The 22,470-nt window shown below is 51.9% G+C and overlaps 1 protein-coding gene across 5 annotated transcripts in view; it reads left to right on the top strand.

Annotated features, from left to right (window-relative positions):
- Window positions 1–22,470, top strand: part of DNAJB6 (DnaJ heat shock protein family (Hsp40) member B6) — a 69,569-nt gene that overhangs the window by 27,118 nt on the left and 19,981 nt on the right. For 3 of the 5 annotated variants that reach the window (XM_086685258.1, XM_086685280.1, XM_086685269.1), the window contains exons 3-8: window positions 57–166; window positions 2,062–2,121; window positions 2,967–3,077; window positions 15,576–15,707; window positions 17,783–17,924; window positions 18,449–18,519. In XM_086685258.1, the coding sequence (XP_086541384.1) occupies window positions 57–166; window positions 2,062–2,121; window positions 2,967–3,077; window positions 15,576–15,707; window positions 17,783–17,924; window positions 18,449–18,519 (626 nt within the window). Of the gene's footprint in view, window positions 1–56; window positions 167–2,061; window positions 2,122–2,966; window positions 3,078–15,575; window positions 15,708–17,782; window positions 17,925–18,448; window positions 19,282–22,470 lie in introns of those variants that run through there. The other 2 variants (XM_086685289.1, XM_086685297.1) reach the window with 2 other exon arrangements.

Raw genomic sequence — 22,470 nt, 5'->3', positions numbered from 1 at the left:
CAGCCATTGGGTTTCTGCACATGGATGTGACCGGTGCCCTTTTTATTCCTTTCAAGGTACCGGAAACTGGCACTGAAGTGGCATCCAGATAAAAACCCTGAGAATAAAGAAGAAGCAGAGAGAAAATTCAAACAAGTGGCTGAGGCGTATGAGGTGTTATCGGACGGTGAGTGAACCTACCCAGGGTTTGGCTCCTCCCCGGGGCTAGCAGAATGTGGATCTGGGCGGCCGAGGTGTGGGCACTGAGAATGGAAGTTGCTTCCTTTTCTTGTGAAGCTTCGACTCCCGCTCCTGGCAGACACTTGATACAGTTACCCGTGAGTGCTGGGGAGCACCCTGGCTTCTAGCACTTTCTCTCAGGGTGGCTATTTTAAACAGTACTGACACCCTGGTCTGAGGACTGACAGGACAGATTGGGGCACAGGAATCCGTCTGGGTCATTGCATGGCGGTGGCTGTGACCACTCTCCGTCGGTGGCGCCGTGACCGCTCATCTCCGTTGTCCTGCTTACACATACCTGGCCAGTGGGCTCGTGTGCTGGGTTTCACTGCTTGGAAGGACTTCCTTGGTGTCAGGAAACCAGGAACCGCGCGCCCAGCTGAGTTAGACTTCAGAGCTCGGCCGCGCCTTCCCCGCCCCAGGGCTAGAGTGGTGGAGTGTTGAGGAAGTCAGCCTTGTATCTGTCAATACCTCTTCTCTTGTAAAGGAAGTACCCGGTGTTTTATCCCAAGCCCAGAAGTTACCTTTGCACAGAAAGTTTTCGTTCTCCCCGCGCCCCCCCCCCCCATGTTTATTTTTATTCGTTTATTTTGAGAGAGAGGATTGGGCGCCTGCATGAGCAGGGCAGGGGCGCAGAGAGAAAATCTCAAACAGGGACAGAGAGGCTTGATCCCACGACCCTGGGATTGCACCCTGAGCCGGATTCCAGAGTTGGACGCTCGAGTAAGACACCCAGATGCCCCCAGATCCCATTCTTCTTAGAACTCGGTTACCATCAACTGGCTTTAAGTGGTTTGCTCGTACACCCGTTCTCCCCATAACCTGTTTTTTTTCTTTCCGGTTTTATTTATTTGAGAGGGAGAGAGAATGCGCACACAAGTGAGTGAGGGGCAGAGAGAGAGACGGAGAGAGACTGTGGAACCTGGAGCGGGGCTCCATCCAGCTCTCCCGACGGGAGGCTTGAACTCACAAACCAGGAGATTATGACCTGAGCTGAAGTCGGATGCCTAACCGACTGAGCCACCCAGGCGCCCCCATAACTCCTGTTACTCTACCACACGGTTTGGTAGAACATGATGGTTTGGGCGGAAAACCTGGTGCATCCAAAGGAAGTGACCTGTTTAAACAGGGCTGCAGTGTAGTTGTTTATTCTAGAAGGTGAATGGTAAGAGGACAAGACAGTAGAGCATCCTCAGGCTTGGGCTGTTGTCCTTTCAAGGGCACGCATTCGGGTCGGCTCTTTCTCTGGCTCCGGCACCTCTATTTCCTGCCCCCACCAAGGCCCTGTCCTATTTTTTGGGAGAATGTGCACTGGTAGAGTTGGAATAGTATTAGAACTTGCGGTGTGATTTTTAAAAATTTGTTTTATTTTTTATCTTCTAAAATTTACATCCAAGTTAGTTAGCATACAGTGCAACGATTTCAGGAGTAGATTCCTTAGTGCCCCTTCCCCATTTAGCCCACCCCACCACCCCCTCCAGGAACCCTCTGTTTGTTCTCCATATTTATGAGTCTCTTCTGTTCTGCCCCCTTTAGTGTGACTTTTATGTACGCGTGAACACACACTGTGCACAGTAGCGTGGAAAAAATACCACTTTTTAGCTTAAAAAGTGATTACTACTTAATTTTTACTATTTAGTTTTTGGGAGCTTTTAGGAAGATGTACTTAGATTTTCCCTCTTTCCCTTTTTACTTAAAGTAATGGAGGCCTAACTCCTTTAAACTAATTGCGAAACCTTGAAAACTCATTGGTTCCTTGATGTACAACTTTGTAGAAGGCTTTATTTGAACTTTGAGGGGAAAAGAACTTGGTCTTTCCTGACTCTCCTTTCTAATTTGTAGCTAAAAAACGAGACATCTATGACAAATACGGCAAAGAAGGATTAAATGGCGGAGGTGGAGGTATGTAAATGTTGATTTTTGTCTTGGCTTTTCAGTGAGCGGAGGAGGCCATCTGGCAACGAAGGGTCTAGACAAGGGGTCGGGTTTGTCCGTTTTCTTGGACAGGCTGTGTTTCCGGAAACACAGATGTGGCCTGGAAAGTGGGCTGACTTGTGGAGATGGGCTGCCTGGAAACCCTTGCGTTCGGCTACAAAGTGTATGCTGATCGTGGTACTTTCTGTAGATCCGGAATCCGTATAACCTACTAGAGTATTTTGTGAGTTCTTACTCCCGGATCAGTACCTGATATTTTGTCAGAAGACCTTAAAAACTCTTACCTGACCAAGCTGATTGTACTGGCAGACCTGACTGCCTGTGGTGGGCAGGCTTCACTCGGGGGTGTGTGTGTGTGATGAGAGGTCCTAGCAGGGACCTGCCCGCCGTCAGCACCACGGTCGGTGGCCTCTTCGAGAATGGCACTGCCCACCAAGCACACGCCCCACTTGAGGAGCGTGAGCGAGTGTGCTTCTGTGCGTGGTTTACACGATGGTCCGTCCGCACAGAAGATGAAGCCACGTTTCCTACGTACGGATGGCGGTTGCAGACATGGTGGGAAAGTGCTAGCACTACCCTGCTGCCGTGACTGTGACCATGACCGTGAGGGGTGGGAAGCCTCCCCTGGCTTGTCCCCGCCAGTCCCAGGTGGTCTCTGTTCAGGCACGGCTCTTGCTGCGAAGCAGAGCCCTAGGTGTAGGAGCCTTTGCCGTTTTTTCGTCGGGTCGTGGTGTAGAATCCTCTGTAGACAGAACTGTTGGCCTACTAAACGCAGGAATGCACCAACTAAATGCCGTGCTGTACCATCGTAGGTGGAGTTCACTTTGACCATCCGTTTGATTTTGGCTTCACATTCCGTAACCCAGATGACGTCTTCAGGGAATTTTTCGGTGGAAGGGACCCGTTTTCATTCGACTTCTTCGGTAAGTTCGCTGTTTGGTGGGTGTGTCTGTGACTGAGGCGGACTCACCTTTCCCGTTTCCACACGTGGCTCCCTGTTGCTCGCCTGTGTTGAAGCAGCGGAGGGGGTTCCTGAACCCCTTCCCTCCTCTCTGGAAGGTGATCCTGAATGAGTACCTTGCACACGAAAGTAATAAAGGTTTTAACGTGCTCCTTTTCTTCGATACGGATAGTCCTAATTAACTTCCTTTTTCCCTCGTTCAGACGGTGGCCAGGATGCAGGTGCTGGGGGCTTGGCGGGTGGCGCTCTTTGCTGTTGAGCACTTGCTTCTGCGTGAATTTGCCCCGAGTTCTGGATGGAGACACTGGGCATCGTAGCAGATGTTCAGAAGACCTTGGATCTCTCCACCTGTTTGTTTCTCTGATTGTGTGTGGCGCATTGTGACTGTTCAGTTCACGGTTTGTGAAAAAGAAGGACACCTCTAGGGCGATGCCCTGCAGATCTCCCGCCGGGAGGAGTTTTGGCCGGCAGGAGACCGTGCTGTCCCAGCTGCCGTTGCGTTGCAGGACGGGTTTTCTCTTCACCTGCACCTCGATGCGCTGAGTCCGATGCCGGCTGTTCGCATGTGGCTCGGATGCGGGCGGGGTAGGGAGCGGGCGCCGTCGGAGCTGCCCCGGGTGCCGGGGAACTCGGGTGGCCAGAGCTCCCCCGGTGCGGCCGCACCCATTTCTGTCTCGGCTCACGGTGGGGGAGACGTAGCCCGTGTCTCTGCCCTTTGTTGCCTGGAGCCTGTTGGAGAGTCCCGACACCAGCTGCGATCCTCAGGAGGGACACAGCAAGACCGGTTCTGTCTGCAGATAGCGGGGGAGAAGCAGCGGACCCTTGCCCATCATAGGCCCAGAGAAGAGTAATTAATTTCCTGCCGTACCTGGTAGGTATCTGGCCTTTTAAACGGTGCGGCCCTTCAGTTTATTTCCGATGGGGATTCACAGAGAGTTGCCTTGTGTTTTACTGTGGTGTGGCCCGATTTGAAGACCGTAGCTTACGGAGGGAGGTGGGTAGGATGATACACATCAGCACATATTCCCTTTTTCATCCACACATGTCTTGACGAAGGCTAAGCAGTGGGTGTCCCAAGTTGGGGGTGAAAAGGTGATTGTGGTCTTTTTGAAGACTTGCTTTGACATTGCTCCCGGAAACGTAAGAGAATTATCAGGAAGTCTCCTTATTAATAGACGAGATCTAACCTTATCTGTAGTGTCTGTTAATTGGCCTTCGTGTATGTAGGAAATGTCACTGTAAGAAAAACACCGAGGGTTCAATGATCTTTCCTGCGGTAAGATTACCTTTGTGTCTCATTACAGCCTTCAGCGAACTTCGCGTGTTGTTTTGGGGGGTGCCGGGTTGTGTTGGGTGAAATCCCATGTTTGGATGGCGTGACTCTTCTGGTGGCCGAGTGAGGATCTCCTGCCATCGAGGGTTTCGGCCCCACTGCACATCGGCAGCGGGGGCAGCAGTGCAGGCTGACCTCTCTGAGCCGGAGGCCAGGCATCTGCTACACGTGTGATACCTTCCAGGAGTTGTTTTGGCGGAAGGGTCCCTTAGGGATTGAATTGGAGCCAGATTTTGTTTTCATTAGGAAAATAGTCTGATGGGCCAGGCTTCCTCATTCAAAGTGATTTTCATTGGGCAGTTCTTTCTAGAGCAAAGAAGGTGTAGTGAGGATAATGAGATGTAAATGAGGAAGTAACATATAGCTTTTACGCACTGTAAGTTGGTTTTTGTGTGTGTGTTTAATTTTTTTTTATTTATTTTTTTAATTTCCGTCCAAATTAGCACATAGTGCAACAGTGATTTCAGGAGTAGATTACTTAATGCCTCTTGCCCGTTTAGTCCATCCCCCTCCCACAACCCCTCCAGCAACCCTGTTTGTTCTCCATATTTAAGAGTCTCTTATGTATTGTCCCTCTTCCTGTTTTTATATTATTTTTGCTTCCCTTATGTTCATCTGTTCTGTGTCTTAAAGTCCTCATATGAGTGAAGTCATATGATGTTTGTCTTTCTCTGACTGATTTCGCTCGGTATAATACCCTTCAGTTCCATCCATGTTATTGCAATTGGCAAGATTTCATTCTTTCTCATTGCCAAGTCATATTTCATTGTATGTATAAACCACATCTTCTTTACCTATTCATCCATCGATGGACATTTGGGCTCTTTCCGTACTTTGGCTATTGTCGATAGTGCTGCTATAAACATGGGGGTGCATGTGTCCCTTCGAAACACCACCTGTATCCCGTGGATAAACGCCTAGTAGTGCCATTGCTGGGTCGTAGGGAAGTTCTATTTTTAGCTTTTTGAGGAACCTCCCTACTGTTTTCCAGAGTGGCTGCACCAGCTTGCCTTCCCACCGGCTGTAAGTTGTTTATACCCGATGTTCACACCTTCTAAATTGTGAGATATGTGTATGTATAGAAAGTTTTATGTGCATGCGTATTTTCACTGAGATTGTGGACACAAAGCACATTTTGGTGGGAATTTCTTCTTTTGGACTCAGTCCTGTTTAAGAGATAACTAGTCTTACTGTGATTCTAGACTCTTGGGCCCTCTGTTTTAGACACCAAGATGTTCACATTTAACGGTAGGCATTTCCTGTACATTTTCCACGATTCGTGTGTCAGTGATGCTTCTTCAATCTGTTCTCATAGGTGTTCTAGGTGACTTCCATTTTCAGGCGCTAAGGATTTGCACACAGGAACAGAAACTTCTCCACGGCTGCTACATGTACGAAGTAACGGTACAGCCTGCTGGCGGTACGTGTAGCCTAGATCCGAATGTAGGCCTGGGGGTTTCTGCCGTAGCAGTGGTTCAGTTGATGTTAAGCAGCGGCCCCATCCCACTTACCCGGGGCTGTCGTGACGTCCGTTGGTCGTAGCACGTAATTTTTTAGTCCTGATTTTTCACCCGGTTCTTTTTCCTCTCCTGTTCTGCCTTCTGAGAAGAGTAGCTCAGAATCAGACTGTGTGTGTCTCACGCGAGTATCAGTGCATCAAATTCCATGTCTGACAGGCTCCCTAAACGAAAGGGGACAAGAGCTCAAAGAACCAGAGACCCATGGGAAAGTGTGAGGCGTGAAGGGTATCGGACAGACTGCAAGCAGTCCTGTGCCCACGGACCGGCCAGCGACGGTCGTCACGTTATGGCAGAGGGCTGAGGCCTGGGCCTGGCTGACGAAGTCCCCGTGACAGCAGCCGCCCCCCACAGGAGCGCCCTCACCCCGAGATCCAGGGGACCAGCCGTACCTTCGCGGGCAGCTCAGTGTGTTCACGTCCTTCCCCGAGTGCTGAGCTCTGTCCGAACGTAAATTGGAAGGGATGGCCTGAATTTGCGTGAGGGGGAGCTGGTGGTGGTTTATTATTACAGAACACCATTACTCGGCATTCTGAGGCGGACAGCTAGATGCTGTTGGTGTCATTTAGTCCTCAGAGCCCTGGCCCGAGTAGGTTTGGAGGAAACGTCTGGGTATAACTCGACATTTTATGGGCTCGTTTTCTTACGTTGGAAAGCCAAAGCCACCTAAAACCATTTCCAGAGAGCCTTTTCCTTCACGATGGCGCCAATCTCTGAAGCCTCGTGAAAGAAAACACGGGTGTAGCGGTGGAAGGAGGAGACAGCCCGTCGGCTCGGGGGGTGTGGGCTCGTGGAGGGGAGGGGTGGGCGAGGGCGTCGTGGAGGGGAGCGGACTCACTTGCCCCAGGGAGGGCGACAGCTGACGGTCCCGAACCGGGTCCGGACTGAGCATCGTGAGCCGTCGTCTTGCTCCCCAGGGCTCGAGGAGGTGGCGAGTGAGGAGCTAGAGCCCGGGTTTGAGGACTCGGCGGAAGACGCCCCGAGTGAAGAGGACAGCGAGGTGTCGGATGTGATCTGTAGCGAGGAGCTTGATGTCTGTAGCGACGACGAGCCCAGTGAGGGCCGTAGCTGGGGCTGGGGCGAGCTCCTGAGCGAGGAGCTTGAGTCCGCCTCCAGTGAGGACGAGGCGAGTCCGTGGGACGTGGAGGAGCTCAGCGAGGAGAGTGAGGAGCTGCTGAGCGAGGACGGAGGGCCAGAGCCGGAGGCACTGCCTGTGCAGCCGTGAGCGGGGGCCGCGCTCGCTCGCGGGGCTTGGCTCACAGGACGTGTGTCTGCAATAAAATGTGTCTGCATTACTGGTGCCTGAGCTGGTCCTCGGTCGGGGAGTGGCGGCCCCCGGGAGTAATGAGGGAAACCAGACGGGGTGGGGCCCTAGGAGCCGTAGAGTGTCTCTCCCAGGCATCCTGTCACTCAGAGTCGGAAGCCAGCATTCCGGCCCACTGGGCCCTGGGAGGGCCAGAACGACTCCATAGGCCTGGGGGGTGAAGACAGGAACTGACGCCCTGGGTCCCGGAGGCCGAAGTTGAGGCCAGTCCCGGGAGGGAGCCCGCCTTCCAGGCCTCCGTGCGGCTTCTGGTGGCCTCAGATGGTCCTCGCACGTAGGTGGCTTCCCCTGTGTCTTCACATCCCGCCCCCCTCTGCGGGTCTGTGTCCGTCCAGATTTCCCCCCATGGGGACGCTAGCGACACTGGATTTGGACCCACCTTGATGAGCTCAACCTAAGTGCATCGTCGGCAGAGACCCTGTTTGTGAACAAGGTCTCGCTCACTCACGGGGCCTGGGGCTTAGGGATCCCACATCGTTTGGGGGGCCACAGTCCAACCTGTGGCATAATCTCCCCTAAAGAAGAGTTGTCTGTGGGTTCAGAAGCAGGAAACCTTGGAAGGGGAAAGGAGGGGAAGTTTGCAGCGAGACGTGCTAGGAGAGAGCAGAACTCAGGTGCACAGGCGGGAGAGGAGCAGGTGCTTCCGTGTTCACGTGGGCTGAGATTTCACACTTGGCCTCCCTGGGCACGCATGATGGGGAAGGAATACAGGGAATGAGACGTAAAAACCCACATAAGCGCGTCACGTGTTAGACAGGTTTTCAGCGATACCGAGAGGCCTCTTCCAAACCCCAAGCAGCCCATGGTCCTGCGTGAGCGAGGGGATCGAGGAGTATTGCTGCCCCCAGGCCCCTCCTCGTATCTCTTGGTGGGGAGGGAGAGTGCTTGGGGCAGGTTTTCCTGGAGAATGGAATGCAAGCTGTCAGCTGTTGTTCTGTGCGTAGCGGACGACTCTCGCTCTTGGGATGTGGAGCTGGCATTCGGAAGTAGTTGACTTTGATGTAAAACTCTGCCGGCAAGTGAGGGGGTGGGCGCCGGGCTAGCCGTCCTTGGCGTCTCTTTTCTTTGGTGCGCACTTAGTGGTTTCAAGACGGCTGATGACTCCCTCCCCTCCCTCACCCGTGCCCCCTAGGAGGGAGGAGGAAATGGCTTCTGGAAGAGGTCATTCTGGGACCTGTTTCCTGCGTCAGGAGCACAGCGGCGCCGGCCGCCCCACAGCGGGCGTGGAGGCCTGTAGTGAGATTCTGCACGCCGGGTTTGAATCGCGTGGTCAGCCAGGTCCTCTGTGTGTGGCGTCATTTTCCAAGGGAAGCCAGCGCCTGCACTCGAGTTGGTTCTTAAGCTCTTAATTTAGTTGCTGGGCCCCGCTCGGGTCAGTTTCCAGAGTCCTTGGAGGTTTTGCTTATCATGTGTTCCGTGTGGAGTGTTGGGTTCTGTGGTCAAGGGAACCGCTTCTTCCTGGGAAGCTGGAGAAAGACGCTCTGGGGCCCCAGGTCCGGGCAGAGGGCGGAGGTCCGTCCTCTTCCTCACGTGTGTAGGGAGGTGGGCCGGGCATGGCCGTCTGAGGGAGTAAGACGGCAGAAGAGCATCGTTCCTGTCGGAGGGGGACAGAAAGGACACCTGCAGGACCAGACACGCTGCTGTCCTCCTCGTACGTTCCTTCTGAAGCAGGGAGTCCATATTCTCACGGAGCACCAAGCCTCTGTATTGGGGCCTAAAATGAGATGATTTCGGTCCAGGATGTGTAGTTTGGATCCCTGACTTGGATAGATCCTTGCAACTCTTAGAAAATACAGTGCTCCAGCCACACCTGGGATGTAACTAGAAATTCTGTTGCGTAACAGAATAATTGCATGGAAAGTTGAAGAGTATGGCGTCCGTTCGTCCGGTGAATACATGCCACCTGTTCAGTGCCAGGCCGCCCCTCCGGGTGCCGAGCAAGCAGCGGGGAGGCGCCCCGCACCCGTTCTCCCGAGGGCCCCGTGCAGCGCGGCGGCGTGGCTTGGGTGTCTGTTCCCGTTTCACTTAGTTGCAGGTTCCTTAGAAGTGTGTTGCTTTGTACTTCAGAATCTGTAAAAAACGACGTTTACGGGTTTTTGAGTTGTAGGAAAGGAGTGTTTTAATTTTAGCTCGTGTTGTTGGGATTGGCTGGGTGACCTCTTACAAGTCCCTGTCTGGGTCACTTGGACTTAGGATGCAACTATAGTTTAGAGTAGAAGTTTTTGTTTTCTTTTTTAAGTTTTGTTTATTTTCCAGAGGGAGCAAGCAGGGGAGGGGTAGAGAGAGAAGGAGACAGAATCCCAAGCAGGCTCTGTGCTGTGAACCCAGAGCCCGACTTGGGGCTTGAACCCCATGAATTGTGTGATCGTGACCTGAGTCAAAATTAAGCGCCAGATGCTTAACTGACTGAGCCACCCAGGCGCCTCCAGAGCAGGTAGATTTTTCTTTAAAAAAGAAAAAAAAATTTAAGGTCATCTCTTTATTTTGGGGGGGGGGGGAGAGCGTGCGAGAGCTTGCACAAGCAGGGGAGGGGCAGAGAGAAGGAGAGTCAGAATCCCCAGCAGGCTCCACGCCATGAGCGCAGAGCCCGATGAAGGGCTTGAACTCAGACTGAGATCGTGACCTGAGCTGAGATCAAGAGTCGGATGCTTGACCAGCTGTGCCACCCAGGCGCCCCAAGTAGATGGTTTTCCTTGTTTGAAATGCCCATTATCTTTTTTAGGTTTTGTTTTGCTCTCCCACCCCCCCCCCCCCAAAGTTTTTCTGTGTGCCTGGGGAATCAATAGTGTGAGGCCGCGTGGAAAGGAGCGGCTGGTACCTTAAGTCGTCAGTAGTGCAGGCCTCTTCTTGCTTGGGTTTTGTGCTGCTGGAAGCACTCGCTTCAGGATGGCGGGGTAAGGGCGGTGTGGGGGCGCCCTGGTGGCGCCCTGGTGGCTCAGTCGGTTAAGCGTCCTGCTTCGGCTCAGGTCACGATCATGCGGTTCGTGGGTTCCGGCCCCACGTCGGGCTCTGTGCTCACAGCTTGGAGCCTGGAGCCTGTTTTGGATTCTGTGGTCTCCCTCTCTCTCTGATCCTCCTCTGTTCATGCTCTGTTTCTCTCTGTCTCAAAAATAAAATTAAAAAAGAAAAAAGCCGTGTTAATCATGGTGTTCTTAGTTTTTTGTTCCTGTGCTGGTGTTCGTGGCGTTAAAGGATTTATTTGATTTGTCTCTCCAAATAGGTTTTGTGGTTATCTATCAGATACTGAATCTTGGTAAAACTTAAGAAAAGTGGATGGCCTTAAATCTCTGTCACACTTGTTTCCTTAAGGCTTTTTCTCCGTATCCATGCGTGTGAATGTTTCCTCGGTGTTTATGTGTTTGTGCATGCGCACAGGTATTTTTCCTGTGCTTACACGTGGAAGCAGGCGTCGTGTTGAAGAACGAACACACGTAAGCGTTCCTGTGTGCGTGCGTGTCAGCACTGGTCACGGGTTCCTGTGTGCATGCTTGCATTTGTCACGTGTTGTATGTGTGCGTGTAAACCTTTTTCTGTACACCAGCACACAGACATTTGTTATGTGTTCACGTGTGCATGCGTGTAAACGTTTGTTATGTGTTTATGCGTGTGAACGTTTGCTTATATGTGTTTGGTGCTAAATTTTTCCACAAAGTTCACTTAGGTGTACTTCTTGGCCTAAGTTTGACCTCGTGGCTTTGTCATTGACCGGTATCTTGCTAATGCCGCTGATGTCTTCGTGGATTTGGTTTTGTATTTCTGAGACACCGGTGAGGTCTTGTGAGGTTGAGAAGGGGTGTTTGATGCACACCCGGGGCCCCCAGCGCCTAGAGTCCCGGCGCGGCGGGGTAGGTCACACCTCGGACCTGCATCCGCCTCACGTGGTATTTAGGTCTCACCTGCCTGAAGGTAGCTGTAGAATGATCAGAAATACAAGTTGCATTGTCTGAAAACCTGCGTGAGAGCCGGTCGGGTCTCTGTTGATGTATTTGTTTCTGACTGTTGGTCCATCTCTGAGGGACTGGCTTGTAGCGTAAGGAGTTGGCTCACTTGATAACGGAGACCGGCAAGTTCAGGGTTTGCACGGCTGCCGTCTGAGCCAGAATCCAGAAGCCGGCAGGCTGCAAGAGCCAGCGTTCGGTTGAACCCCCCCTCCGGCCGGGGGATTTTCCTACCTGGGGGAGGGGGGCTCTTGGTTCCCTCGAGCCCTTCCACAGACAGATTGAGGCCCCTACACACGGGGGAGGCCAGTACGTTTGCTCGGTCTACCGATCTAAATGTTAGTCTTAATCCAGAAGCACCCGTAGAGACGCAGCCGGAATACTGCTCGACCGAACTCCTGAGCCCCCTGTGGCCCCTTCACGCCACATGTCAAGTTAACCCCACAAGCCCGCCCTCCGTCCCCTCGATGCCTGTGCTCGTCTTAGTAAGTCACGGCCCTTAATCTCCAAATAGAGACCGCAGCACGGTCGTGACTCTGCCCGACAGCATATCCTGGCTCTCCCGAGCGTCCCTGAAGACGAGCCGCCCCCGGCCAGGGCGATGGGATCCTCAAACACGGGGACGGGAGTGGGCGTCTTCCCCAGCCTGGCGAGGGTGCGTAAGAGAGGCCAGGAAGGGGGGGATGTTGGCTCGCGTAAGAAGATGTGGGCTCGGGCCTCCGGGACACGGTAAGGAGGTCCCGGCAGTCGGCGTGCACTCGGAGCTGGGCCCCGGGAGTCCACCGGCTCCGGCACGGCTTGGAACTACCAGGTCCACTCTGGTAGAGGTGTTTTGATAAATGGTGGTGGTGAAAATGTATTTCCTCTTTGGGGTTCGCCACGTCGGGTGCCTTCTTGCTTGCTCGATGGAGAGAAGGCAGAAGAGAACCTGGACAACATAGGCAACACGTGAGTCCAGCCCGCCGTGGGGCCGGTAAGGCTTCCCGTCGGCGGTCGGCCGCCAGCAGCTGGGTGGTGCGGGCCTCCCAGGTTCTGCTCGGATCCGTGTGCGTGGCCAGGGGGCGACGTCCCTGCCCCGCATGTCCTCAGCGTGGGGGCCGCTGGGGCCCGTGTGCCCACGGGCAGAAGGCACAACAGGCCTCCGTGTTTCCTTATGTTAAGTTTCCGAGTCGCGGTGTGTTTCCAGAATGTGAATGTAATGTTTATCCCTTTTAATCTCAGAGGAGTAATGAATTTGGGAAGTATCAGTGCGGCCAAAGGGGGGAGGCAATCCACATTTGTCTCACCACCAAGAGGATTGAAAACCCACCGTTAACGTTTTTCACGTGTTTAAGTTGTAACTTGTTACTTGATCTACCTTTTCCCGAAGCCTGAACTTGATGGTCACTTAAATGTGCGTCTAAAATGCTGTTTACTTCTTCCACCTGGGGAAAATCTGGTTATTTTCAATTTTCAGCGTGTCATCGATGCTTTGAATTCTCTTCGTGCAGTGGGGTATTTCCGTACTCGAGGGGAGTGATTTCCCCGAAGCGGAGTCACTGGTTTGAACAGTTTTAAAACAGCGTATTGAGTTTGGGGGCCAAAGATTTCAAAAGGTCACGATACAGACTCCTGAACTACTTTTTGAAAACGTACAGACCGGTCACAGCCATTGGTGAGTAATCTTCGTAAAGGTCTGTCCAGTCTGACAGTGGCAGCTTTTAACAACGTAAGCATGATGTTAAGAGAACCCCCGAGAGTGTGTGTTTTCTGGTGTCACCACGACGGTTGTAACTGAGGCTTTTCGTTTTGAGGGTGAAACTTTTGTTAAGTTTAATATTTGAAATCGTGTTAACGGTTCAGTGACTAGAACGACGACCCGAATTAAAGAAACGCGTTTAGGCTGAGCAACATAAGAGTTTCTAAAAACCCGAGAAAAAGTAAACTGAAAAGCCACCGGCCTGCCTCACACTCCTAAGCCAGCTTTTGAAGTAGCTTCTGAGGAATAGGGTTTTCTAACCCAGGGCTTCTTTTCGCTCAGGGCGCGAGCCCAGAGCCCACGCACGTCCTCGGTGGCGGTGGAGCCTCGCCGCAGCTGGCTGCCCGGAGAACCTCAGGAGGCCGCAGCCGAGCTGGGCTTTAGGCAGCGGGGGACTCGGGACCGGTGCGGCCTTGGCGTGTCGGGGAGGCCAACTTGCTTAGAGCGTCGTCCGGGGGCGTCAGAGCCTCACGTGGCTCAGGTGGAAACCGTTCTTAGTGGTTACTTCTTAGGGGAGAGTGAGAATTTCCGCGCCGCACCGTGAGTTGAAATTGCATTCGTGAGGTTTCTGTTTCTCCGTGTGGGGGTTGACCCCAGGGACCCCTGACAGGAGATCTGGCACCGTGGGTCTGTAGGTCGTGGGGTTAAGGGAAGGAGGGGCCCGTAAATCGGTCGCTTGGGTTTTATTTGATAGGATGAGCCTCCTGAGAAGTTCACAGTATGTTACTAGTTCCAGAGTTCGTGATTCACTTCCATTTGTGCTTCTGATGGGCTGACTGTACGCCCAGCCCCGTTTGTAGAGTAGGTTTTAAGGGATTTCCTTAAATTTAACTTTGTAGAGGGTAGCGTTGGCCGTGCAGCGTGGGAGCGAAGTTCCGACAGGACAGTTCCGGGGGGCCTGCCAACAGCAAGCACTTGGGATCTGTTACCGGGTCTCTGCACGGGGATGCACACGGGCTCTCCTTCTTCCTCTGGCGCCTCCTTTCTAGATCTTTCGGGAAGGCACCGGTAACCAGTTTCTCCAGATGTTTCCTTCTGGCCCATCTTAATACGTGCAGCATTGGATAAAGCAGGCCAGCCGATTCGCACCGAGCAACTCCGGTCTCGAGGCCGAGTCTGTGCGTGTGCCATCTCCTTGCCCCTGTTCCGAGCTGGCTTCGAGCTGCCCTGGCCGCGCCGAGCCCTTCACGATCGCTCACGGCCCTGCGTCCCATCTTTTCAGACCGTGGACAGAGTTGACCTTGGCGTGCTGCGTCCCTCAGGTCACGTTTGTTTGTGAACTTGAGTTGGATTGTGGATCGCCATCTGTGCTTGGGGCCAGTGCTCGCTGTGTGTTGACTTGTCATATTGACTGTCCTTTCCCTTCCAGTGTATGAATCTCCCTGCTCTGGTCACTCTTGCCCGGTTGTAAAAAAAAAAAAAAAAAAAAAAAAAAAAAAAAATATGCCATCCTGATTCTTTTTTGTTTTTGAAAAATTTTTCATGTTTATTTTTGAGAGAAAGAGAGACAACGTGCAAGTGGGAGGGGCAGGGAGAGGGAGAGAAAGAGAACGAGTGGGGGAGGGGCAGAGAGAGAGGGAGACACAGAATCCCAAGCAGGCTCTAGGCTCTGAGCTGTCAGCCCAGACAGAGCCCGATGGTGGGGCTTGAACTCTTGAACCGCGAGATCGTGACCTGAGCCGAAGTTGGACCAACTAAGCCACCCAGGCGCCACCTACACCGTACGGATTCTGTAGTTGTGGGGTTGTAATGCGTTACTTTTCTTTTTCTCCGGAATGCATTTTTTTTTTCCTTAACGTTTATTTATTTACTTTTGAGAGAGTACAAAGTGGGGGAGAGACAGAGAGGAAAGTTTGTATTCCTATGTTTTTGGTAAGTGCTCATTGACTGAACCAAAAATAAATGGACTGTTCTTATTTTCAGGAGCATTTTGGTATCTTTAAGAGCAATACGTTTCTATTGTATTAGTAATTTTCTCGTAAAGTGCATTATTCAAGTTTGACTTTGACTTTGACTAATCCTTTCTTAAATTTTTTTGAGACGTCAGGCTTACAGAAAAGTAAATGGAATTCTTAAACGCTGTGGCCCAGAATCAGGAGCTGTTACGTTTTGCCTCACTTGATACAACAGTCTCTCTGTGTTATGTGAATGTGAGAATAATCGATTTTTGTTTCTGTCTCTGGATTACGTTGGGGAAGGCAGCCCAGGCTGTGTGGAGTGCAGCTCCCTGCGTGCGGAACCGTCTTTCCCTTGCAGGTGGCGGCAGCGGGGACAGAGCCTCGCGGCTCTCGCTCAGAGGCTGTTAAAACCTCTCCCCGTCGGAGTTTGAAGCACGCATCAGTGGTCCCGAATTTTGTATTTGTACATACGGGGATTGCGTCAGCAGTCAGTTATTTCCTAATGGATTCTAGCTTTAGTTGAGTTAAACGAGTCCATAAAACTGCCGGTTTATTGGATGAACTTTGGTTGCTCTGCAGACGAGCTGTGTTAAAACTTCTCGTGGAGGTTTTTCTTCTGAGGCGATAATGTGTTCTAAGGCGTTAAACCATTTCCCCTCATTGCAGCTCTCTCTCTCATGGAAAAATAAAACGTGACTGTGTTTGTTTTTAGAAGACCCATTTGAGGACTTTTTTGGGAGTCGAAGAGGCCCCCGTGGAAGCAGGAACCAAGGCGCAGGGTCGTTTTTCTCTGCCTTCAGTGGATTTCCGTCATTTGGAGGAGGGTTTTCTTCCTTGGATGCAGGTATTAAGTCTTAGATCTGATTTCTGATATCTGAACAGACATTAATGCTGATAAACACTTTCAGTCAATGCAGTTGTGTTCTTTTTTTTTTTAGTATTTAGGTTTGAGAGAGCAGGCACGAGTGGGGGAGGGGGCAGAGAGAGAGAGAGGACAGAGGAGCCAAGGCAGGCTGGCTCAAACTCAACGAGATCATGACTTGAGCTGAAGATGGTCGCTCAATTGACTGAGCCTCCCAGGTTCCCCCGAAAACCCACTTCTGATCTTACTGTTACAGATCAATGTCTATTTATTTATTTAATTTTTTTTCATGTTTGTTTATTTTGAGAGAGGAAAGAGCAGAGTGAGAGGGAGAAAGAATCCCAAGCAGGCTCTACACTGTCAGTGCAGAACCCGATGTGGGGCTCGAACCTAAGAACTGTGAGATCATGACCTGAGCCGAGATCAAGAGTCCGACACTTACCCCGCTGAGCCACCCAGGTGCTTCTAAAGGTCAACATTTAATGAAACTCCTGGTTAAAACGAGTTACTTGATTTGAGTAAATAACAGAAAAAACCCACTAAGACAACTGCCTGATCCTTTTTTTGTCTAACCTCCTTGGCAGCTGTAAAAACAATAGGGATGATTGTAGAAGAGTCTGGGTTGATGGGATCAGAAGGTGGGGGAGGGGAGGTGTTAACCCAGCGCCCCCCCCCCCCACCCCCCCCAAGTCTGCAAGTGACCATGGCTCAGGGGGGTCCACTAGGGGCTGCAGTTGTGGGATTGCTCTGCCACACACAGTGGCCGAGGGGCCATTTTAAGGCAGCGCATCAGGGGCACCTGGCCGGCTCAGTCAGAGGAGCGTGAGATTCTTGATCTCCGTGGTTGTGAGTTCGAGCCCCGTGTTGGGTGTAGAGATTACTTAGAAAAATGAAATCTTAACAACAAATAAAGGCAGCCCATCGATCTGAGTAATGTGCACATGGCATGATAACAATTACACGTTTACCTGAAAAATTAGGGTCTTTTATTTATTTATTTTGAAGGTCATGTAGTCCTCTTAACAGGGGCGCTTGTGTTTTGGATTCTCTGATTTTTCTTTCAAATGCTACATGGTTAGAATTGGCAGTGCTTGTTATGAAGGCTCCCTGCAAAGCAGCTCAAAACGTTCCTCCCTTCAAGGCCCGTGCTGGTAACAGGGAGGTCGTTGGCTCTCTTGGACACGGAGGCAGAGGGCTTCTGTCGACAGCCTCTCTCCAGCAGACCCTGCCGGTACAGGCGTGCAGTATGCTGAAGGTTAATTTGCTCAAGTTTAAGGGAGAGTCAAACAAAGCTGGTGTAAAATATCCTCGAATAGGCCTTCATTTAAGGAACTGTGTCTAACGTGTGGTGAGGGGCCTGTGTGGACGGAGACCTTCCCTCGGGAGCCTTGTGCAGAGCTGCGTTTAGGGAGTGTGGGCGTTCGGTCTAATGGGGACATTCACAAGTGGGACAGGTGGTAAGCCCCAGAGACCAGCAGACCGGTCTCAGTAGGAGACGTTGGTTCGCGTGAGTGTGACTTGTGGAAGGCGGGGGTTTTCAGCTGCGGTGTGACGGCCATGACTGAGGAGGACGCTGTCCTTGAAACGTGTGGGTCCGTGCTTTGTCACGTAACTACTTGCAGTGTTCTTTCTAAAATTACTTGAGCTTTTTGATAACTCAGTCTCCTCTCCCGTGGTCGCATCGCAAGAAGGTAAGGAGGTTGGGGGGGGCACCCCCGCTGGGGAAGCCGCACCGTCCCTGCAGCACGACCGTGCATACTGCTGTCCCGGTCCCCCGCACTGCCGTCCCGGTCCCCCGCGCACCACGTGGTGCTCAGCTGGGGGCCTCTGACCGGGGGGAGAGACGCCCGTGCGCCCACAGAGCGCCGTATAAAGGAGAGGGAGAGGAAGTGTAGGACTTCAGAAGGGGAGCAGGGCTCTGCCCCACGCCCCGGGGTCTGGAGGAGCACCCGTGTGCCCCCCGGCTGTGCGGCCGCCCTGCTTAGGTGTGCTCACCTCGTCCGATGGGTTCCTCAGACTTGCATTAAACCCGTACTGAACATGCTGTTTTCCGGCAGGATTTACTTCCTTCGGGTCGGCAGGTCATGGGGGCCTCACTTCCTTCTCGTCCACGGCGTTTGGTGGCAGCGGGATGGGCAGCTTCAAATCTATATCCACTTCTACAAAAATGGTGAACGGCAGAAAAATCACTACAAAGAGGTATGGGGTTCGTCTCTCTTTCAAATAAGTAGGCGTAACGTTTCACGGGTGCCACATTTCCTGTTGACCACCTCCCCCAGTAGCTTGACATACAGGGTATCTGTTAAATCTGGCACCATTGGGATCTTTTAATGTCCAAATTAGAGCTTTTGCTTTTAAACCTCTGCTGAATAATACGTATCAGAAATAACGCTCACTGAGAGGCACACTTGACACGTGTGATGACGTCACAGTTCACGCGTAGTGCGTTTTGTTGGCGACATTTGCCATTTTGATGGCTAGTGTCTGTGCGTGTGTTCAGCGTTCGGCCATGTGTACCTGAGACAACTTTTACCTCAGCGTAAACTTGTCTTCTGTCTTCGGGAGGGACTGTCGTCAGTAGGTTGCCTTCCGCTGCTGTGTTTTTAACCCTCCGCGCAAGCGATTTCACGTATGTCAGCGGGCACGATGTGTTTTCAAAATACGCAGATACGTTCACATGCGTTTACGTTAAAAACAGGTTCTGAGTGCGTTTTCTCTTTCAGAATTGTCGAGAATGGCGAGGAAAGAGTAGAAGTTGAAGAGAACGGCCAGTTAAAGTCCTTAACGATAAATGGTAAGGAGCAGCTGCTGCGCTTGGATAACAAGTAACACCCGACGCTCGCGCCGCGTAACAGAAAGTAACAGACACGTAACTGTAACAACCGTAAGGAACCATATCGGGCGCCGGTGAGGAGTAACAGAAACATTGTTTTTGAAGATTTCACACGAACTCGACTCTCAGTATAACTGTACCTAATCTAAAGTATTTATACACAGCTCATCGGAGCCCTATTTGTCATAGACTCTTGAGTTTATTGTTGGGACCACATAATAGGACCATTGGGTTTTTGTTTCGTTTTGTTTTTTGTTTTTGTTTTTGCCTTTTTTTTTTTTTTTTGTCTTTAAAATTGTTGTAAATCTCTGTATGCACTTTGCTTTCTTATTAAACGTGATCCAAGGTGGCCGTGACCCTTTCGTACACTAACACCAGCACGGACCTGCTTTTCCATCGTGTTTGAAACGTGAGCCAAGTAGAGTCAGCCTGCTGTGAAGTTAACATTGCCAGGATGAATCTTCCACAAAAAAAATAATTTCAGTCTTTTTCAGTATTTAGTAGTGAGAGATATTAATGCATTAATGGTAATACATTTCTCGTTTAATATAAATTGAGGATGTTTTTCTAGTGCATGAATGCTGGCAACTTAGTAAGTTTTGACAATTGTTTAAATATGTAATGTTAAGCTTAGGTTTAAAAAAGTAAAGCTGGTAACTGGGTCTTTGTCATTTGCTTAAAAAAAATAATAAATGCGAATGTGTTTGGTGCATTCTTTCCTGAGTGGGGCTACAGTCTTCTTGTGTCTGCGTATGATTTTGTGCCTGGGCTCGCGGGGCCGCTTCGTTACCGTTTCCTTCTGTTCGTGAAGGTGGGTGCTGATCTTCCGTTCCACGTGTTCCTTTCCCTCAGCATATTTGGAGAGTGTACGAAGAGTCTCCTATTTACGTTCTAGAATGATTAGCAGCGTATTGACACTTCCCGTGTGGTAACAATTTTACAGAGAAGAAAGGAACAGCTATGCAGCTCTTCATTCCTAGTAGGTTCTAGTTTTCTAGGGTACGTTTGACGCGAGCTCACTTAAAGACGTGATATGTACGGCAAAGTCTTGCAGTGACAGAGATGCGGGCAAAAATAAAGGCCTTTTTTTGTTTCTCAAGGTGTAAAATCTGTTACAGTCACCGTTAAGAACTAGAATTCCAGCCACAGGAATGTCAAACTAGACTCGGGTTGCATTTGAATGACCCCACTCGGCTTTGTTTTGGATGAGCGGCCGGGTCCTGCCTGAAGGAGAGGAGGACCAAAGGTGCTTACTCCCTGACAGACACATTGGCCTCTGTGCAGGCCCAGTTGGAAGGCATCGGGAACTTTACAAAATCAAGTGTGTCTTTATTGAAAACAAGGGATATTTTAGAAAATCTCGTGGAGACCGTTTAAAAAAGCAAAGCACTGCAGAATTCATTGCGAGTATGAGAAGACCGTTGAACCCAGGGAAAACCGTGAAAGATGCCGACGTGTGTTGTCCTGAGGCCTCCGTGCCTCTGGGGAAGAGCGGCGTGGAGGGAGGTCGCCGGAAAGGGCTTTGCCGGATGCGGTTTCACGAGCTGAAATTCTGACGCTGGAAAGCCTGCTCGCGTTTATGCTGTTGGGATAGACGGTTTCTCTGTTCCTGGGGAACCGTGGTGAATTCCTGGAACTAAACAGACGTGGAATTTCACAGTCGTCAGTGACGGTGGGCGGGGTGAACCTCTTGATAGAGCAGGTCGGCGGTCCCCCCGGACACCGGGTGCTGACGGCGGGTCCCGGGTCAACCGGTACGAGGTGGCGCTTTGGGGAGGCGCCACACTAGAGCTGTGGTCTTAACGTTCTTGAAGCCGGCAGAGCGGTGGGTGCTGCTGAGCGCGCTTCCCGCCGTAAACCGTTTCTTCTCGAATGGCACACGTGGGAGGTGTCTGACTCCCAGAGTCTTTCTGCTGAGGTTTCTTGGTGGAGGGCATCCCGGTCAAGTGGTCAAGTGTCCACTCTCAAGTTGGCATTTGAGAACATCACCTTTATTCTGCACTTGTGCTGTCGGTGAGAGTGTGTGTTTGACGAGTCAGTTAACCGGAGGAGCTTCCTTGTTGCTGAGCGGTTTGTATGTATGTACGTGTGTATTTAAAAAAAAAGTTTTTTATTATGAGTCTGAGAGCGCGAGTGGTGGGGGAGGGGCGGAGAGAGAGGGAGACCCAGAATCCGAAGCAGCTCCAGGCTACTCGCTGTTTGAACGCTTGCTATTGTGACCCGATGACCTTTTAAAAAATTACACGGATATGAGATTCTGTGACCATCTAAGGTGTTTCTGAGGGGGGTGGTACTCGTGCATCAGGTAGTTTCACGACGCAGGTCCTCCGAGAAGCATTGGCTTAACTACTTCTTCCTCTGTCGCCGTCTCCTGTGTTCTTAACGGCGGCGCAATGTTGCCACTTTGGTTTTGGGTGCTTTTCCCAACCTGGTCACTTGGGCCACTTTCCGGTCTTCTTCAGCTGTGAAAGTGCTGCTCCTTGCCCTTCCGTGAGCTGCGTTAAGTAGGCGTAGACCTTGGTTCAGGCCAGATGCTTTTCTCTTGTCTAAGTTAGCTGTTGGATCTTGACATCTCAGAAGGTCAAGGTAGGGAAAGTGGTGACGGCTCTTACTCCTGTCAGTGACCGCCGATTTCCAGAGACCAGAACTAGCTGGGACTTGGGCAGTGTCGCTGGTTAGGGAGATGCAGGGGGAGGTGCCACCGGCCTGTCACTGGCGGTTCAGTCCAGGGCAGCAGACGCTTTCTTCTCGGTTTGTGGCCGGTGCCCTCCGACCACCTGGCTGCGTGAGCCGTTTATTGGGGAGCCGATCGCTGGTCCTTTTCCTGCTGTCTGAGCATTCAGGAAACAGGGGATCTGTTCTGGAGTCCACGTGCCCCGAGAACGGGGGCCCACTTGGTGGGGGCACTACTCCCCGAGCTGGTGCTCGAGGAGTGAGCCCCGCGACTGCCAGCCCGCCCTGTTCATTTCTCCTTGTTCCCCTGGGAGGTCACTGTGCCCTGCTCCTCCGTGCGAAGTCCTGACCAGGTCTGGTATGGGAGGGCTTAAGGGTGCATCTTGGTTTAGGACGTTTCTTTCCTGTTTGGATCACTGAGCAGTAAATGGTCAGTTTCGTGGTCTAGTAAACCAGTTTATCTCACGTGGGACTGATGTGTCCCAGGAAGGAGCGTCTCGCTGTCATGTCCCTCTCGCCAGCCCTCCCTCCCCTCGTGCTGGCAGCTCGGGAGACTGCGTCCTCGTACTGAAAGTCCTTCCTTGCATGGCCCCCGACACTCACAGAAAACAGGCCCTTAGTAAGCGGGCCTGCCCCAGGGCCTGGGGCTGCAGACGATATTGCGGGAGCACGGCAGTGGCTCCTTTCTCCTGCCTTGGGGAGACACCTGTACTTGCTGACCACCTGCCGTGGGCCTCTGGCCCACGCCTCGCCCTTCCCCTCCCCTCCAGGACTGCTCGCCCTAGCTGGTGCCGCAGCGGGGCGGGGGCTCACGTTCCAGTCTCTTCCGGAGGCAGCCGGACCTGCCTGTGGGAGTGGGAGCCTGAGCACAAGTGCAGCTCGTGGCACCGTCCCTCCATCCCCAGACGGGCACGCCGTCAACAGCGGTGTCGTGGGGCCCGGAGCCCGTGCGAGGCTTGTTTCTCAGGCATTTTCTCCAGTTTTGTCACTTCCACAGCAGAGTTCACGGTTGAGTATCAGTACATGTACATCTCTTAACGTGCGCACCATGTCACGTAGCTGTGTTTCTTTCCCAAGCAGTTCTTCCGATGCTGTCCAGCCTACCATCTGGACACGAATTTCCCTTGCAGAGGGTATTAAGCGCCAGTATTTCCCAGTGTTGATGGATGGGTCCGTCAGAAATACCGCGAATACACAATGTCCTGTCACATGCACTCTGCTTCCACTAATAAAGAGGTA

This window comes from Puma concolor, chromosome A2 (genome assembly GCF_028749965.1).
Source record: "Puma concolor isolate L17-30 chromosome A2, mPumCon1.1.hap2, whole genome shotgun sequence".
NCBI lineage: Eukaryota > Metazoa > Chordata > Mammalia > Carnivora > Felidae > Puma > Puma concolor.
Note: the sequence above shows the minus strand (reverse complement) of the source record. Positions and strands in the feature narration are given on the sequence as shown.